The 19816-nt window shown below is 52.6% G+C and overlaps 2 protein-coding genes across 2 annotated transcripts in view; one reads left to right on the forward strand and one right to left on the reverse strand.

Annotated features, from left to right (window-relative positions):
* Positions 1 to 1048, forward strand: part of GALNT16 (polypeptide N-acetylgalactosaminyltransferase 16) — a 45919-nt gene extending 44871 nt beyond the window's left edge. The window contains exon 15 of the mRNA XM_038765750.1: positions 588 to 1048. Within this exon, the coding sequence (XP_038621678.1) occupies positions 588 to 725 (138 nt within the window). The 3' untranslated portion in view covers positions 726 to 1048. The remainder of the gene's footprint in view (positions 1 to 587) is intronic.
* A 4499-nt stretch (positions 1049 to 5547) lies between these two features.
* Positions 5548 to 19592, reverse strand: ERH (ERH mRNA splicing and mitosis factor). The gene is made up of 4 exons (XM_038765767.1): positions 19523 to 19592; positions 7461 to 7548; positions 6943 to 7063; positions 5548 to 5669 (listed from the first exon to the last, which is right to left on the reverse strand). Exons 1-4 carry the CDS (start codon positions 19523 to 19525, stop codon positions 5567 to 5569), a joined length of 315 nt encoding a protein of 104 aa, XP_038621695.1. The 5' UTR covers positions 19526 to 19592; the 3' UTR covers positions 5548 to 5566.
* Positions 19593 to 19816: the final 224 nt, after the last annotated feature.

A 19816-nucleotide genomic window follows, 5' to 3' on the forward strand; every position in this document is an offset into this window, starting at 1 on the left:
TGCCCAAGGTCACACAGCTGACAAGCGGCGGAGCTGGGATTAGAACCCATGACCTCTGACTCCCAAGCCCGTCTTCTTCCATTAAGCCACGCTCCTTCTCTACAGTAATAATAATAGCATTTATTAAGCGCTTACTGTGTGCAAAGCACTGTTCTAAGCGCTGGGGAGGTTACAAGGTGATCAGGTTGTCCCACAGGGGGCTCGCAGTCTTAATCTCCATTTTACAGATGAGGTAACTGAGGCCCAGAGAAGTTGACTTGCCCAAAGTCACACAGCTGACAATTGGCGGAGCTGGGATTTGAACCCATGACTTCTGACTCCAAAGCCCAGGCTCCTTCCACTGGGCCACGCTTAACAAATACCATTAAAAGAAAAGGGCACTTGGTCAGTGAGCCCGTTGTTGGGTAGGGACCGACTCTAACCGTTGCCGACTTGTACTTCCCAAGTGCTTAGTACAGTGCTCTGCGCACAGTCAGCGCTCAATAAATACGATTGAATGACAGGAGATGGAGTCTCGGGGCGAAACACGGTGGGCGACGTAGGCTGATAAACTTTCTTCTTTTGTCTCTTCTCCCTCCCGCGGGCAGAAATGGAAGCTGAAAGGCGCCCTGATCCAGCACATGGTCAGCGGCTTCTGCCTGGAGAACCAGGCGCCCTGGGCGGTGACGGGCCCGTGCCAGGCCGACTCGCCCGGTCAGCGGTGGGAGGTCCTCCACGGCGCGTGACGGCCGCCCGCCCGGACCTCTCTGTCCCTTCTTTTGCATGAGACTTCGGGGCTGGCAGGGGTTGGGGTGGGGGCCGACCTCGCCCCGTTTCGCCGGGGTCATCCGCAAACGTTCATTGCCGCGACACGCGTTTTCCCAAGCTGCCCCCCGGGGACCCCTGCTCTGCCAGCCCTGCCCGTGGAGAGGCACGTTGGTGCCCACCCTGGAGAGGGGGCGGTCATCAACTCTTCAGGGGGGGCTTCTAGCCCGCTCCTGGGGGCATCTCCCTCGTGGCTGGAGGGTGGGCTGGGAGATGGGGAGGACTGACGGAGGGTCTGCAGTGGTTTGGGACTAGAGGGGCGCTGGGGGTGGGGGGGTGGAGAGATGGGGGGCAGGGGGTTGGTGAAGGGCGGCTTAACCAGCAGGAGGGTTGGGACAGGGCTGGGGGCCCAGGAAGCCAGCTCTTCCCACCTCGGCCAGGCTCACCCTTCAGCCCCCTGCCCCCCAGCTTTGCCCCTGGATAAGGGACCGGATTGTGGGGGGGGGCATTTGGGGGGGCTGGGATGCCCATCCTGGATCTGGACGAACATCCCGGTAGCCCAATCGTGCCACGTTGGAGCCCCCAACCCCAGGATGCCTGTTCTCTTTCAGCTCCTTGGGAAACTTCAGGCGTTACACCACACCCGCCCGCACGCACCCCCCCAAATCTCCCACCAGGGTAAAGGAGGCACCCGGGCGGGACTCTTCCACAGAAAATAAGCCACAGTCCACAGTGAAAACAAGCTCCACACCTGCAGGGCTCTTGACGACCAAGTCCAAGCTGGGGCCTGAAGTTCTCTCTGGAAACAGGTGGCCCCCAATCCCTTTTTTTACAGTTAAGCGCCTACTAGGCATCAAACACCGTTCTAATCGCTGGGGTAGGTATAATTTAATTAGCTTGGACACAAGCCCCGGCCCACACGGCTCGTCATCTAAGTAGGAGGGAGAACAGGTGTTCCCATTTTACAGCTGAGGAAATTCAGGCAGAGAAGTTGTGACTTGCTCAAGGTCACACAGCAAACCATCAGCAGAATTGAAATTAGAACCAAGGTGTTTCTTACCCCCAGGCCCGTGCTCTCTCCACTAGGCCACACTGCTTCTAATCTCCCTACTCCTGGAGTCCGGGGGGCTCCTTGCTAGATGTCTCCCACCTCAGTACCCCCTCCTCTTCAGTGTAGCGGGGAAGGCCCATCCCTTCCACTAACTAACCACCCTCGTTCAGCTAAGGGGTCTCCTGGTCCTACTTCCTCAATGTCAGGGAGGGAGAGCTCTCTCCAGATGAGGAGAGTTCCAGGTTGAACAATAATAATTGTGGTATTTGTTAAGGGCATATAGTGTACTAAGCACAGGGGTAGATACGAGCTAATCGGGTTGGTCGCGGTCCACGTCCCACATGGAGCTCATGTTCTTCATCCCATTTTGCAGATGAGGTGACTGAGGCCCAAAGAAGTGAAGCGCCTTGCCCAAGATAATACTAATGTTGTCATTTGTTAAGTGCTTACTATGTGCCAAGCACTGTTCTAAGCGCTGGGGGAGATACAAGGTAATCAGGTTGTCCCACGTGGGGCTCACAGTCTTCATCCCCATTTTACAGATGAGGGAACTGAGGCCCAGAGAAGTTAAGTGATTTGCCCAAACAAGATCACACAAAGAGACCCTTTTTTGGAGCTGGGATAAGAACGCAGGTCCTCTGACTTGCAGGCTGGTGCTCTTTCCATTAGGCCACGCTGCTTCTACACAATTGGGGATGTATACACACACACACACACACACAAACAGGGCAGTCCTTTACAGGTGGTCCTCCTGCTGACTGGCTTCACCCGATGCCACCGTTCATCCCACCCCTCTCCGGTGGCCTAAAACCTAATCAACGGCCACTGCGGACTCCGGGACCTCTTTCCGGATTGTCCTGGGGTGGAGACTGTCACTCGCCTAGCGAAGGAATGAAGGAGGGCAGGTCAGCAGGTAGGATTCAACTTTAGAGGAAAGATCTGAATTGGCTTCGTAGGCAAGATGGGGAATTCCCACCTCACCATCGGGTTCTTGGTTCCCCGGGGTCAGAGGTTTCCGAGCGGACCTGTTCTAATAATTGCGGTATTTATTAAGCGCTTACTGTGTGCCGGGCACTGTACTAAGAGCTGGGCTGTTTTGCTTTTCCTCTTGACCAAAGCATGTGCCACAACCCGTCCCTGAAGAGCCACTGAACGCCTCGAATAAAACCCACTTCTCACCTGTGCCCGTCTCCCTCTTTTCTCAGCTTCTCTACACGGAGCCTCCCCAGCACCTAGTACAGTGCCTGGCACATAGTAAGCCCGTAACATATACCATTATTATTGTTAGCAGCGTGGCTCAGTGGGAAGAGCACGGGCTTTGGAGTCAGAGGTCATGGGTTCAAATCCCAGCTCTGCCAATTGTCAGCTGTGTGACTTTGGGCAAGTCACTTAACTTCTCTGTGCCTCAGTTCCCTCATCTGTAAAATGGGGATTAAGATTGTGAGCCCCCCGGGGGACAACCTGATCACCTTGTAACCTCCCCAGCGCTTAGAACAGTGATTCGCACATAGTAAGCGCTTAATAAATGCCATTATTATTATTATTATTACTGATCCCATCCTGCCTTGGGACTCCCCCGGAAGTCTGCTGAGTGACAGCTGCCTTCGTTACTCTCCTACACATTTTCCAAGTCCTGGTCCCCACTTTCCTCTCTACCCACTCCTTCCAGTTACCTAATAATAGCTGTGGCATTTAAGAAGCTCTATGTGCCAGGCACTGTACTAAGCGCTGGGGTAGAGACAAGCTCATCAGGTTGGACACAGTCCACGTCCCACATGGGGCCCGCAGCCTTAATCTCCACTTTACAGATAAGGGAAGTGAGGAACAGAGAAGTGAAGCGGCTTGCCCAAGGTCACACAGCAGACCAGGGTGTGGCTGGGATTAGAACCCAGGCCCTCTGGCTCTCAGGCCCGTTATCTTTCATCTAGCACGTGCTGCTTCTCGCTAAGCTGGGGGGCCCTGTCCTCCTGAGTCCCTCTTCCTCCACCTAGCCAGGTTGGGCACAGTCGCTGTTCTACACGGGACTCACGGCCTAAGTAGGACGGAGAGATCAGTCTCCATTGTACTGACATTGGACTGGACAATTTCTCTGGGCCTCAGTTCCCTCATCTGTAAAATGGGGATGTACATTGGACTAACTCTCCATTGTACCGATGAGGAAACTCAGGCCCAGAGAAGTTAAATGACTGGCCCAAAGTCACGCCCCGGGCAAATGCCGGAGCTGGGCTTAGAACGCAGGTTTTCTGATTCCCAGGCCTGTGCTCTTCCCATTAGGTGCTTCTCTGTCTGTGGAGGAAACTCAAAAATGCCACACATTTCAGGTCCCTAAAGCAGATTTAGTTAAGAGGCAATCCAGGGCCAGCGTCACCAAAGTGACAGTGGAGTGCTGGGTGACAAGCAGATGGCTTCTGCCCCTTCACCTCCCAAGCTGGGCCATGTAGACGGTGACCTCTTCACCATCGTCCACCACCACGCCTCTCCCCCGGCCCTCTTTGGCTGAGGTGGGTAGGGAACGGAGGGCAGCACCTGTCACCGTGGGCCTTCCTTCCCTCATCTATAAAATGGGAGCCCCATGTGCAACGGACTGGATCCAATCTGATTAACTTGTGCCAACCCCAGTGCTTAGCACAGCTCTTGGCAACCAGTGATCATCATCTTCAAACAATGGGCACAGTGGGGTCAAAGAGGGCAAGCACTTGGGGTAGGAAAGTTTCAGGAGGCAGGGAGCGGACGAGGGAGGGTATGTAGGGTGAAGCGAATCAATTAATAGCACAAGTCGTAGGGTACATGTTTGTGTGTGCGTGCACGCATGCAGGCAAAGACCACCCTTGGTGGTGGTGCCGCCAGTGTGTCGTTAGCAACACCTTGGCTTGTGTCCCTACCTTACCTCGGGGCATCCGCCGATTGGTTCTGCCACATCAACTGCCCTGCTTGCCCCGGACGCCCAGTGACTTGGGCATTCCTAGCACGGCACATCACTTCCCTACGCGGGCTGCTTTCTCTGACGCGGTGGAAATATACGGCAAACCCAAGTCCGCGCCCATAGTTTTTCGGCCGTCGCCTTTTATCTAAGAGGAGGTATCCGTGTTCAACCGTCATGAGCGTTTTCAGCAACGCCGAGGGGGCGAGGTAGCTGACCGGCTACTTGTCACAAGACGGGCAATTCCATCAGGAAGATGAGGTATGAGGCAGGAGCAGACAAACCCTCGGACGCTGGTTCAACCCCACCGACTGAGACCGGAAAAAGGAAGGCGCATCAGCCCGAGACACCCGTCCGCGAGCCTCGGAACGTCGGTCGCCCGACCCCCGACGGAAACGCCCACTTGGAAAAGGCTTTAACTAAAGAGCATTTTTATTTTATTCTTCGCTAGAGCTTTGTGTCTGGAATACAGAAAGGACTCTGGGCTACCGCCCCACAGGAGGGCAAGAACCGTGAATTTTGGGACCCCTTGACGTCGAACAGCTCGGAGGTTTGGAAACCAAAAGTGGAACTCAACTACATCTTCGTAAAGAAGTCTGCGCTAACTTTCAGGAAAAATTTTTTAAAAAATTAAAAAAAAAGGAGAGAAGGAGAGAGACGAGAAAGCCAAGGGGAATGGGGAGATTCAGATGGAACGTAAATTCTCCCTGCTCATCGAATACATTCAGTCTTGGCCAGGGTGTAATAAAATGGAAACAGGACTACTATATTACAAAACTTCCACTACGGCACACTGTACACGCCTGCTTCCCCAGCCCTCCCCCCGGGACCCCCCCCCACCCAGTCCCCGACTATTTCCCGGCCTGCTGGGCCTGCCGACGCAGGAGGACGTAGATCTTCTCCTTGATCCAGTCTTTGTTGTAGGGCTGGTACGTCTGGGTATCAGCACGGTAGCTGCAAACAGAACGGTCCACGGCGCCAGTTAGAAATCAGGCTGCAGGACGTCCACGCCAGTGGGGAGGGGTCAATCACTCAATCAATCCGGGGAATTTAGAGCGCTGTACGACGCACTTAAACCTCTCAATCTCTTTGCCCCTGTGAGCCGGGGAATCGGTCAATCAATGGTGTTTATCGAGCGGGCATGGGGAGAGCGGTGGCGTTGAAGGGGCCTCGCCTCCCCCCAGCGCTTTTGCGGAGCGGGAAATGGTCTGCCAGCCATCCAAGGGGGAAGGAGTTCCAGGCTCCGGGGGGTGGTAGGCAGCGTGGCCTAGTGGCACAGGCCTCAGAGTCAAAAGGACCTGGGTTCTCGACACGGTTCTGCCACTCTTCTGCTGTGACCTTGGGAAGATCACCTCACTTCTCTGGACCTCAGTTCCCTTTTCTGTAAAATGGGGATTGAGACTGAGAGGCCCAGGTGGGATAGGGATTATGTCCACCCCGATTTGCCTGTATCCACCCCAGCGCTTAGCGTAGCGAGTGGCACCTAGTAAGCGCTTAATAAATGCCATAATTATTATTATCTGTAAAATGGGGATTAGGCCTGTGAGCCCCAAGGGGGACACGGACTGTGTCCAAACCGTTTAGTTTGCATCTATGCCAGCGTTTATACAGTGCCTGGCACAGAGTAAGTGCTTAACAGATACCACAAAGAACAAAAAAAGCAAGCAGTGGATGGCGAGAGAGCTGAGAATGAGGCTCAGTGGACCATCTGGCTTGAGAAGAGTGAAGTGTGGGGGAAGAAAGTGGGTGGGTAGGGAAGGAAAGAGCTGTGTGCCTTGAAACTGATGGTCAAGAGTCCTTGCTTCACCTCCCAGGACAGCCATCACGCATCCTCCTGTGCCCGGAATCGGGGACTCAGAATTTAAACAAGGTCCGCCGTTTCCGAGCCAGATCTTGAGAACCTCCTCGGCTGAAATGGGAACTGTGATCATCAATGAAACGAACATATGGGTAGGGAACGTGACTGCTACTTCTGTTGGATTATCCTCTCCCCTGCTTAGTACAGTGCTCTACGCACAGTTAAGCGCTCAATAAATACCACTGATTGACTGATCGAGTGCCAAGCCCTTGACTACGTACTCGAAAGATCTGACCTCCGTTTCAACGAACCAATGAGTTAATGCAGTGAGGAACGCAGAGAGCCAAGCCTTCCTTAAGCACTTTGACAGAGATGACAAATTATGAACAAAGGGGCCCGAGGGGCTACTCTGGTGACGCCAGTACTCACACAAGGCAGCTGAGATCTGCAAGATCGTCGATGAAATCAAACAACTGACTGATGTCGTATGTAATGGAAGGGCTGTTGGGATTCATCCTCTTGAGGTGTTCTTCATACATTTTACAGACACCTAGGTGGACAGAAACAGGAGTGATACGCAAGCTTGAATCCGGAGGTAAAAAGGGGAGATTTGGAAGGACTGCTGAATTAGGGGGAGCAACTGTAAATAGACGCCCGCCCTTCTTTCCCACAGGCCTCCACTTCATGGGGGGTGGAGGGTGACGCCCGCTCCCCCTTGGCTTTAAATGAGCCAGAAAGGGGTGGACTAAGGAGTCATTTGCCTGGATGGAAACCCAAGAGGGGAAGGAGAGTCAAGGAGAAACCACCATGTTCAGGGCTGGCAGGTGGGCCCGCTGTTGGCCTGGGCCCAGTTTCCCTCGCCCGCTCCACGGGTAGGACTGAGATACGGGGCTCCGCGTTGGGCATTCCCACCCCAGCCACCCCTAACCTCCAGGACCCTCTCCTACCTTCCATGCACTCGTTCACCGACTCGTAATCGGCGTAAGTCCGGCCTTCCGGCCTCTTGGTGGGCTGCACGAGCAAAATGGTGTGGGACTGCAAAGAGACACACGGTCGGAATTTTAGTCAGATCGGAGCGTCCTGAGCAAAAACCCAAATGACGGCAAGGGCAATTATCGTGTGCTCACTAGGTGTCAAGCACTGTGCTCAAGGCCGGGGGAAGAGGCGAAATGGTCGCGTCGGACGTCCATCCCACAAGGGGCACGCGATCTAAGAGTTAAGGAGAGTGTGGGAAGCTGAGGCCAAGCGTGGCTGGAACCTGTCCGCGGTCACAACCTATTCACTGTGCTTTTTTTCTCTGGAGGCTTTCCCAGGTGACAACAGCAACAATAATAATAATGTTGGTATTTGTTATGTAATGGCACCTGTGGGGCATTTCACTGGCTATATGCCAAGCCCTGCGCCACACACTGGGGATAACTATAGTCAGATCAGACACAGCCATGAGGTTCACAGCCTGAGATGGGGAACGGGCATTTTAACCCCATTTTGCAGATGAGAAAATTAAGGCCCAAAGAAGTTAAGTGACCCAGCCGAGGCTTCGCAGCAGGCAAGTGGAGGGGATGGGACTGGAACTCAGGTGGCCCGAGTCCTGCGCTCCCCTCTCCCCACCTTTGATGGCCCTCCACAACTGTCACTTCAGCACATCCGCACCTCGGGACCGCACATCCCCTCTCTGTCCTTAGACCTTTAACACTACCTGCCGTCTGGAATTTATTTTCAGGTCTTTCTCCCCCAGTAGACTGCCGGTGTGGCCTCGTGGATCGAGCAGGGTCCTGAGAGTCAACAAGACCTGGATTCGAATCCCAGCTCTGCCACTTGTGTGACCTTGGGCAAGTCACTTCACTTCTCTGGGCCTCAGTTACCTCATCTGTAAAATGGGGATGTAAAACCTGTGCGCACCACCTGGAACAGTGTCCAATCCAATTACTTTGCATCTACGCCAGCGGTTACAACAATGCCTGGCTTAAGAACCATTAAAACGAACAAACAAACAAACAAAAAAAACGGCTTTAAGGTCATTGTGGGCAGGGAACATGTCTGTGAACTGTTATACCGTACTCTCCCAAGCGCTTAGTACCATGCTTTGCACATAGTAAGCGCTCAATAATAATAATAATGGCATTTATTAAGCGCTTACTATGTGCAAAGCACTGTTCTAAGCGCTTGCTACCAGAATGTGAAGAGTACTTGTATTTTTTTCCAAGATACTTTTTTTTAAAATCAGTGGTATTCATTGAGCACATACTGTGTGCAAAGCACTGTACTAAGCGCTTGAGACAGCACAATATAACAGGGTAGGTAGACACGTTCCCTGCCCACAATGAGCTCATCAGTTTTGTCCTCACGGCAGCCAGATGAGTTAGAAGATAAGTCCAGTATCCTTATCTCCACCTGAGGATTTGTCTGTCCAGAAACAAATATTTTGGGGCTCTCGATGGGCCCAAGACTTCAATGTCAACCCTCTTCATAACAGACCCGTTTATGTTACTTAAAACCCAAATAATTAGTCTCAGCTTCTAACTTAGTCCCTTAGGATCTTCAAAGGGCACCAGGGCCAGGCATTAATTTGCAACTGAGAGGTAATAAAAGCAGTCTGCTCTGCAAAAATGGGTTCCACTTAAGAGACACGCTCACTGTCCATATGCTTTTCAAGAAAGCTTCTCACCAAAATCGGGAGTATTTTACACATCTCCTTCAGTCCACTTGAGGACGCATTTGAGCTGGTTTAAAAAAAATTTCTTTTCTTTCCCGAAAACTTTCCGAAAACTATCAAGTGACTGGGTTCCAAATGGGCAGATTTCAAACCCGACTTTGTGAAATCTGAAAGCTTTGGGCTTCTTTGCTCATTTTGGAGTTTTGGGCTTTGCACTCAGCAGGCGCTCAGTCGATACCACCGACAGTGCCTCGGGGGAAGGTGCCAAGGGGCTGAAAATCCCGAGTTTTGGGTGAATCCCGTCCCTGCCGTTAGCCTGCAGCGAGAGGCAAAGCCACTTAAACCCCCGAGATTCCCCATCTGTAAAATGGGGATAAAATGCATGCTCTCCTTACCACTCTGAATAGGGGCCCCCACTTGTATGAGCTGATTACCATGGCTCTATCTGGTGCGCAGCGCAGTGCCACGTACACCGCAATCATAAAATAAATCATTTGCTTAGATTTTGGTCTAAGGTTTCCTCAGACTGCCATATGGTAAGTACGAAACTCCTCAGTATAGCCCGCTTCCCACCCAAACTTCAAGGCGGCGGCAAAGATTCCTTGCTCGGAATTTAAGAGACATCACCACCACTTCTCCAAGGAATTTTAGGTCCTTGACAATGCAAATTTCGATACTTAATTTTACCCCGGCTAATTAAAGCACCGTTTCCCTGCGGCCTCCACGACACAATTTGTTTCTAGGAAGGATTTCTGAGTTATTTTTTAAATTTGCAAATACACTGCCCAGAGTTGGGATTGAAGTAACCTGGTGGGTCAAGGAGGAAAATGTTGCAGATGATACTTGGGTAAAATTAAGGCTTTCATGGCCACCCCATTTTCTGGATTAAATTAGGGTTTCATGGCCACCGTTTTCTGGATTGAATTGGGATTTTCACCGTCGTCCTGTTTTCTGGATTAAAATGAGGCCGCAAGAATGCCTGGGAATCTTTGTTCTCTGCTAGAACACCCGGAGACCCCCTTACTCCTTACCCCTTACTTTGGGCAAGTCACTTAACTTCTCTGGGCCTCAGTTCCCTCATCTGTGAAACGGGGATTAAGACTGTGAACCCCCTGTGGGACAACCTAATCACCTTGTAACCTCCCCAGTGCTTAGCACATAGTAAGCGCTTAATAAATGCCAATCACCTTGTATCCCCCCCAGGGCTTAGAACAGTGCTTCGCACATAGTAAGCGCTTAACAAATACCATCATCATTATTATTATTATTACTCCAACCCCCAGGTTTGCCATCAGAAAGACAGAAGGGGAAAAGACATGTGGAAAAGGGAGCCCCCTCATCCTTCACCAGAGGAAGCCGAGCTACCGGAGCGAGCACTGGCTTCCTCCGATCCCGGCCCCGCCGCCTGGCTGCTGGGTAAGCCTCTTCAATTTCTCTGTGCCTCAGTTTCCTCATCTGTAACGTGGGAATTCAACACCCGTTCTCCCTCCTACTTGGAACTGTGAGCCTGCGTTGGCCATGGACTGTGTCCGATCTGATTAAATCCACACCCCTAAGCACTTTACGGAAGAGGAAACTGAGGCACAGAGAAATTAAAGAGACTTACCCAGCAGCCAGGTGACGGGGCCCACACCCCACAGCGACTATGCGTGAATCCATCACATCCCCTAACTTATTTCACTGTCCATCTCCCCGTCTAGGCTGTCGGCTCTTTGTGGGCAAGGATCGTGACTACTGGCATCAGTGGAACTTACTGAGCACTCAATACGAGCAAAGCACTGTACTACGTGTCTGGAAGAATACACAGCAGAACTGGCAGACGCTCCTTGCCCATGAGTGAGTTTACAGTCTAGACGTAAGTGACGCTGTACTGTAATGAACTCTCCCAAGGGGCCGAGAAGCAGCACGATCTCCTTGTCAGGGCTTCGATCTTGGGGGCAGATGGACCTGAGTTCTAATTCTGGTTCCGCCGCCTGTCTGCTGTGCAACCTGGGGTGAGTTAATAATAATAATACTAATGGCATTTATTAAGCGTTTACTATGTGCAAAGCACTGTTCTAAACCCTGGGGAGGCTACAAGGTGATCAGGTTGTCCCACGGGGGGCTCACAGTCTTAATCCCCATTTTACAGATGAGGTAACTGAGGCCCAGAGAAGCGGACTTGCCCAAAGTCACACAGCTGACAGTTGGCGGAGCCGGCATTTGAACCCATGACCTCTGACTCCAAAGCCCGGGCTCTTTCCATTGAGCATTGATGCTTCTCAACTTCTCTGGGCCACAGTTCCCTCTTCTGTAAAATGGGGACTAAGACTGTGAACCCCATGTGGGACGTGGACTGTGTCCAATCTGAATGGCTTGTATCTACCCTGGCGCTTAGTACAGTGCCTGGTACATAATAATATCTTAACAAATACCACAAGGTTTTCAGTACAGAGCCCTGCATACAGTAAGCGCTCAAGAAATACCACCGATTAACTGTCTTGTATCTACCCTAGCTCTTAGTACAGTGCTTGGCACATAGTGTAAGTGCTGGGCAAATACCACCTTTGTCCGGTAACTGAAGGAGAGAAGTGCGCCGGCGGATCTCGAGGCCGGGACCGGGCCGCTTGTCAATCAATGGTATTTATTGAGCGTTTACTACGTTTAGAGCGCTGTACTAAGCGCTTGGAAGAGTACAATGTAGCAGAGTTGGCAGATGCGTTCCCTGCCCACAAAGAGCTTACGGTCTAGACAGGGAGAGAGAAATCAAAGGTATTTACTGAACACTATCTGCAGAGCACTGCACTGAGCGCTTGGGAAAGTAAAATACACAGTTGGTAGACACATTCCCAGTTTCCAACAAGCTCCCTGTCTACAGAACTGAAATCCATCAGTGGCATTTAGTTAGCGCTATGTGCAGAGCACTGTGCTGAACACTCCGGAGAGAAGCAGCACGCGTGGCCTAGTGGATACAGCACAGACCTCAGAGTCAGAAGGACCTTGGTTCTTATCTCGATTCTGCCGCTGGCCTGTGGTGTGACCTTGGGCAAGTCACGTCACTTCTCTGGGCCTCAGTTACTTCAACTATAAAATGGGGATGAAGACTGTGAGCTCCATGTGGGACAGGGCCTGTGCCTGACACTATTATCTTGTAATAGTAATTGTGGTTTTTTGTTAAGCGCTTCTAGGGAAGCAGTGTGGCTCAGTGGAAAGAGCCCGGGCTTTGGAGTCAGAGATAATGGGTTCAAATCCCAGCTCCGCCACTTGTCAGCTGTGTGACCTTGGGCAAGTCACTTCACTTCTCTGGGCCTCAGTTCCCTCATCTGTAAAATGGGGATTAAGACTGTGAGCCCCACGTGGGACAACCTGATCACCTTGCAAACTCCCTGGCGCTTAGAACAGTGCTTGGCACATAGTAAGTGCTTAATAAATGCCATTATTCTTACTATTATTATTAAGAAGCCCCACATGGGACAACCTGATTACCTTGTGTCTACTCCAGTGCTTACAACAGTGCTTGGCACATAGTAAGCGATTAAATACCAAAATTATTATTGTTATTATTACTAAGCACTGAGGTGGACATAAGCAAATAGGGTTGGATGCAGTCCCTGCCCCACATGGGCTCAGTCTTAATCTCCATTTTATAGATGAGGCATCCATTCGATCCTACTTATTAAGCACTTACAATGTGCTAAGCACTTCGAAGAGTATAATAAAACAACAGACACATTCCCCACCCACAACAAGCTCATAGTCTAGAGGGGGGCTCATCCCAGGCGCAAAGGCCACACAGCAGAAAAGTGGCTACCCCGGAGCTTAGTAATAATACTAATAATGGCACTTGTTAAGTGCTTACTATGTGTCAAGCACTGTCGTAAGCACTGGGGTAGATACAAGTCAACCAGATCAGACACAATCCCTGTCCCACATGGGGCTCACACTCACTCAGTGCTGGGAACGGTGCTTGTCACATAGTAAGTACTTAATACAGTATTATTAATCCCCATTTTTTCCAGATGAAGCCCAGAGAAGTGCAGCGACTTGCCCATGGTCACCCAGCCGAAAAGCAGCGAAGCCGAAGCTGCTTCTCTACTACGATAACCGGCACACAGCAAGCGCTTAATACACACCACGATTATTCTACTACGACACAACGGGCTCTCCCGAGCGCTTAGGCCAGTGCTCAGCACGCGATCCAGGCGCCCGATGAACAGGGGTGCTTCCTGGAGGAGACGAAGCCCACATGGTGCATTGAAATAATAACTGCGGTATTTGTTAAGCGCTTTAAGGGCCAGGCACTGTACGAAGCGCTGGGGTGGACACAAACAAATCGGGTTGGACACATTCCCTGTCCCACATGGAGCTCAGTTTCCATCCCCATTTTACAGATGAGGGAACCGAGGCCCAGGGAAGTGACTTGCCCAAGGTACCCCAAGCAGACAAGTGATGGGATTAGAACCCATGCCCTTCTACTCCCACGCCCAGGCTTTATCCCCAGGCAACTAATCATTATTCATTCATTCATTCAATCGTATTTATTGAGCGCTTACCATGTGCAGAGCACTGTAGTAAGCGCTTGGGAAGTACAAGTTGGCAACATATGGAGACGGTCCCTACCCAACAGCGGGCTCACGGTCTAGAATTGACAGTCTGGTACAGCCTGGTACAGTGCAAAGAGCCCCCGGCCAGACAGTCACTCAGTCGTTCAGTCCTATTTATTGAGCGCTTACTAATGATGGCATTTGTCAAGCGCTTACTATGTGCCAAGCACTGTTCTAAGCGCCGGGGGGATACAAAGTAATCAGATTGTCCCACGTGGAGCTCACGGTCTTAATGCCCATTTTCCAGATGAGGTAACTGAGGCCCAGAGAAGTGAAGTGACTTGCCCAGAGTCACGCAGCTGACAAGTGGCAGAGCCGGGATTAGAACCCATGACCTCTGACTCCCAAGCCCGGGCTCTTTCCACTGAGCCACGCTGCTTCTATAAGAGTATTATGCTGTGAGCCCGTCGTGGGCAGGGATTGTCTCTGTTGCTGAACTGCACTTTCCAAGCGCTTAGTACAGTGTTCTGCATACAGTGACAGTGCTTGGCACCTAGTAAGCGCTTAACAAATACCATCATTAGTAAGCGCTCAATAAATAGGACTGAACGACTGAGTGACTGTCTGGCCGGGGGCTCTTTGCACTGTACCAGGCCGCTGCCACTACTGTAAGTGGAATACTTGGAACTCCAATCTTTGGAAAGTATTGTGAAGTATTAGGGAAGCAGCATGGCTCAGTGGAAAGAGCCCGGGCTGGGGAGCCGGAGGTTGTGGGTTCAAATCCCGGCTCCGCCACTTGTCAGCTGTGTGACTTTGGGCAAGTCACTTCACTTCTCTGGGCCTCAGTTACCTCATCTGTAAAATGGGGATGAAGACTGTGAGCCCCATGGGGGACAGCCTGATCACCTTGTATCCTCCCCAGCGCTTAGAACAGTGGTTGGCACATAGCAAGCGCTTATCAAATATCATCATTATTATTATTGTGCTTTCCAAGCGCTTAGTACAGTGCTCTGCACACAGGAAGCGCTTGATAAATAGGCCTGAACGACTCGATGACTGTCAGGCCCGGGGCTCTCTGCACCGCACCAGGCTGTTGCCCCTCTTGTAGTGGAATACTGGGAATTCCAATCCTTGGAAAGCATTGTGCATTTCTAAGCGGTTAGTACAGTGCTGTGCACACAGGACGCGCTCAATAAATAGGCTTGACTGTCAGGCCCGGGGCTCTTTGCACCGCACCATGCTGTGGCCCCTATGGTAATGGAATACTGGGAATTCCAATCCTTGGAAAGCACTGTGCTTTCCAAGCGGTTAATACAATGCTCTGCACACAGGAAGCGCTCAATAAATAGGCCTAAACGACTAGGTAACTGTCAGGCCCGGGGCTGTCTGTATCGCACCACGCTGTTGCCCCTATTGTAGTGGAATACTGGGAGTTCCAATATTTGGTAAGTATTATGCTTTCCAAGCGGTTGGTACAGTACTTGTAGTTCCCAAGCGCTTAGTACAGTGCTCGGCACACAGCAAGCGCTTAATAAATACGATTTAATGAATGAATGCTGGGCGCTCAATAAATAGGCCTGAACGACTGGGTGACTGTCAAGCCCGGGGCTCTCTGCCCCGCACCACGCTGTGGCCCCTATTGTAGCGGAATACCGGGAATTCCAATCCTTAGAAAGCATTGTGCATTTCCAAACGGTTAGCACAGTGCTGTGCGCACAGGAAGCGCTCAACAAATAGGCCTGAATGACTGAGTTAACTGTCAGGCCCGGGGCTCTCTGTCCCGCACCACGCTGTGGCCCCTATTGTAGCGGAATACTGGGAATTCCAATCCTTGGAAAGCACTGTGCATTTCCAAGCGGTTAGTACAGTGCTGGGCACACGGGAAGCGCTCAATAAATAGGCCCGAACGACTGGGTTAACTGTCAGGCCCGGGGCTCTCTGCCCCGCACCACGCTGTGGCCCCTATGGTAGTGGAATACTGGGAATTCCAATCCTTGGAAAGCAGTGTGCATTTCCAAGCGGTTAGTACAGTGCTGTGCGCACAGGAAGCGCTCAATAAATAGGCCTGAACGACTGGGTTAACTGTCAGGCTCGGGGCTCTCTGCCCCGCACCACGCTGTGGCCCCTATGGTAGTGAAATACCGGCAATTCCAATCCTTGGAAAACATTGTGCATTTCCAAGCGGTTAGTACAGTGCTGTGCACACAGGACGCGCTCAATACGCTTGACTGTCAGGCCCGGGGCTCTTTGCGCGGCACCACGCTGTGGCCCCTATGGTAGTGGAATACTGGGAATTCCAATCCTTGGAAAGCATTGTGCATTTCCAGTTGGTTAGTACAGTGCTGTGCACACAGGAAGCGCTCAACAAATAGGCCCGAACGACTGGGTAACTGTCAGGCCCGGGGCTCTCTGCCCCGCACCACGCTGTGGCCCCTATGGTAGCGGAATACTGGGAATTCCAATCCTTGGAAAGCATTGTGAATTTCCAAGCGGTTAGTACAGTGCTGTGCGCACAGGAAGCGCTCAATAAATAGGCCTGAACGACTGGGTAACTGTCAGGCCCGGGGCTCTCTGCCCCGCACCACGCTGTGGCCCCTATGGTAGTGGAATACTGGGAGTTCCAATATTTGGAAAGCATTGTGCTTTCCAAGCGGTTACTACAGTGCTGTGCACACAGGACGCGCTCAATAAATAGGCTTGACTGTCAGGCCCGGGGCTCTTTGAGCGGCACCACACTGTTGCCCCTATGGTAGTGGAATACTGGGAATTCCAATATTTGGAAAGTATTGTGCTTTCCAGGCGGTTAGTACAGTGCTGTGCACACAGGAAGCGCTCAATACACAGGCCTGAATGACTGGGTTCAGTCAGGCCCGGGGCTCTCTGTATCGCACCACGCTGTGGCCCCTATTGTAGTGGAATACTGGGAATTCCAGTCCTTGGAAAGCACTGTGCATTTCCAAGCGGTTAGCACAGTGCTGGGCACAGAAGGGGCGCTCAATAAATAGGCCTGAACGACTGGGTTAACTGTCAGGCCCGGGGCTCTCTGCCCCGCACCACGCTGTGGCCCCTATGGTAGTAGAATATTGGGAATTCCAATCCTTGGGAAGCACTGAGCATTTCCAAGCGGTTAGTACAGTGCTGGGCACAGAAGGGGCGCTCAATAAATAGGCCCGAACGACTGGGTTAACTGTCAGGCCCGGGGCTCTCTGCCCCGCACCATGCTGTGGCCCCTAGGGTAGGGGAATACTGGGAATTCCAATCCTTAGAAAGCATTGTGCATTTCGAAGCGGTTAGTACAGTGCTGTGCACACAGGACGCGCTCAATAGGCTTGACTGTCAGGCCCGGGGCTCTTTGCACCGCACCACGCTGTGGCCCCTACAGTAATGGAATACTGGGAATCCCAATATTTGGAAAGTATTGAGCTTTCCAGGCGGTTAGTACAGTGCTGTGCGCACAGGAAGCGCTCAATAAATACGCCTGAACGACTGGGTTAACTGTCAGGCCCGGGGCTCTCTGCCCCGCACCACGCTGCGGCCCCTATGGTAGTGGAATACCGGGAATTCCAATCCTTGGAAAGCATTGAGCATTTCCAAGCGGTTAGTACAGTGCTGGGCACACAGGACGCGCTCAATAAATAGGCTTGACTGTCAGGCCCGGGGCTCTTTGCGCGGCACCACGCCGTGGCCCCTATGGTAGTGGAATACTGGGAATTCCAATATTTGGAAAGTATTGTACTTTCCAAGCGCTTACGACAGTGCTGTGCACACAGGAAGCGCTCAATAAATAGGCCTGAACGACTTGGTTAACTGTCAGGCCCGGGGCTCTCTGCCCCGCACTACGCTGTGGCCCCTAGGGTAGTGGAATACTGGGAATTCCAATCCTTGGAAAGCAGTGTGCATTTCCAGGCGGTTAGTACAGTGAAGTGCGCACAGGAAGCGCCCAATAAATAGGCCCGAACGACTGGGTTAACTGTCAGGCCCGGGGCTCTCTGCCCCGCACCACGCTGTGGCCCCTATGGTAGTGGAATACTGGGAATTCCAATCCTTGGAAAACATTGTGCATTTCCAAGCGGTTAGTACAGTGCTGTGCACACAGGAAGCGCTCAATAAATAGGCCTGAACGACTGGGTTAACTGTCAGGCCCGCGGCTTTCTGTATCGCACCACGCTGTGGCCCCTATTGTAGTGGAATACTGGGAATTCCAATCCTTGGAAAGCACTGTGCATTTCCAAGCGGTTAGTACAGTGCTGGGCACAGAAGGGGCGCTCAATAAATAGGCCTGAATGACTGGGTTAACTGTCAGGCCCGGGGCTCTCTGCCCCTCACCACGCTGTGGCCACTATTGTAGTGGAATACTGGGAGTTCCAATCCTTGGAAAGCATTGTGCATTTCCAGGCGCTTAGTACAGTGCTGGGCACAGAAGGGGCACTCAATAAATAGGCCCGAACGACTGGGTTAACTGTCAGGCCCGGGGCTCTCTGCCCCACACCACGCTGTGGCCCCTATGGTAGGGGAATACTGGGAATTCCAATCCTTGGAAAGCACTGTGCATTTCCAAGCGGTTAGTACAGTGCAGTGCGCACAGGAAGCGCTCAATAAATAGGCCTGAACGAGTGGGTTAACTGTCAGGCCCGGGGCTCTCTGCCCCGCACCACACTGTGGCCCCTATGGTAGGGGAATATTAGGAATTCCAATATTTGGAAAGTATTGTGCTTTCCAAGCGGTTAGTACAGTGCAGTGCGCACAGGAAGAGCTCAACAAATAGGCCTGAACGACTGAGTTAACTGTCAGGCCCGGGGCTCTCTGCCCCGCACCACGCTGTGGCCCCTATGGTAGTGGAATACCGGGAATTCCAATCCTTGGAAAGCATTGTGCATTTCCAAACGGTTAGCACAGTGCTGGGCACAGAAAGAGCGCTCAATAAATAGGCCTGAACGAGTGGGTTAACTGTCAGGCCCGGGGCTCTCTGCCCCGCACCACGCTGTGGCCCCTATGGTAGTGGAATACTGGGAATTCCAATCCTTGGAAGGCATTGTGCATTTCCAAGCGGTTAGTACAGTGCTGGGCACAGAAGGAGCGCTCAATAAATAGGCCTGAACGAGTGGGTTAACTGTCAGGCCCGGGGCTCTCTGCCCCGCACCACGCTGTGGCCCCTATGGTAGTGGAATACTGGGAATTCCAATCCTTGGAAAACATTGTGCATTTCCAAGCGGTTAGTACAGTGCTGGGCACAGAAGGAGCACTCAATAAATAGGCCTTAACGACTGGGTTAACTGTCAGGCCCGGGGCTCTCTGCCCCGCACCACGCTGTGGCCCCTAGGGTAGTGGAATACTGGGAATTCCAATCCTTGGAAAGCAGTGTGCATTTCCAGGCGGTTAGTACAGTGCAGTGCGCACAGGAAGCGCTCAATAAATAGGCCTGAACGACTGGATTAACTGTCAGGCCCGGGGCTCTCTGCCCCGCACCACGCTGTGGCCCCTATGGTAGGGGAATATTGGGAATTCCAATCCTTAGAAAGCATTGAGCATTTCCGGGCGGTTAGTACAGTGCTGGGCACGGAAAGGGCGCTCAATAAGTAGTCCTGGGTGAGTGGGGGAAGATGGTGAGGGCGGGAGGGCGGGAAAAGCGCGCGGGGAGAGGTGGCCTGGGGCCGCCATGAGGGAGGGAGGGAGGGAGGGAGGGAAGAAGGGCAGCGCCCCCCAGGACCGGCTCCCCCCCAGGCACCCCTAGAAGACGCCCCCGACCTGGGGGAGACGCCCCCCGAGCTGGGGGAGACGCCCCCCGCTGCGCCCCCCGTCCCCTCACCGTCCCCCTCACCGTCCCCCTCACCATGGCGCCGGCTGCTTCCTCCACCTCCTCCTCCTCCTCCTCCCTGGGCCGCCCCCGCCGGCCGCAGCCAATCAGCGCCCGAGGACGCGCCGGAAGTGGGCGCCAAGCCTCGCGAGAGCGGCCCGGAGGCCACAAAGACGTTGGCCGGCCCACGCCCCTCCCCCCCCCTCGCCCGCCTCACGGGAGACGGCGAGGCCGTGGCGGCCATCTTTGGTGTTGGTGGACGGGGGCCTGTGGAAGCGTTTTTTCCCCCCCCCTTTTTCATAATAATAATAATTGTATTTTAATTTTAAT

Source organism: Tachyglossus aculeatus, chromosome 23 (genome assembly GCF_015852505.1).
Source record: "Tachyglossus aculeatus isolate mTacAcu1 chromosome 23, mTacAcu1.pri, whole genome shotgun sequence".
NCBI classification, from domain to species: Eukaryota; Metazoa; Chordata; class Mammalia; order Monotremata; family Tachyglossidae; genus Tachyglossus; species Tachyglossus aculeatus.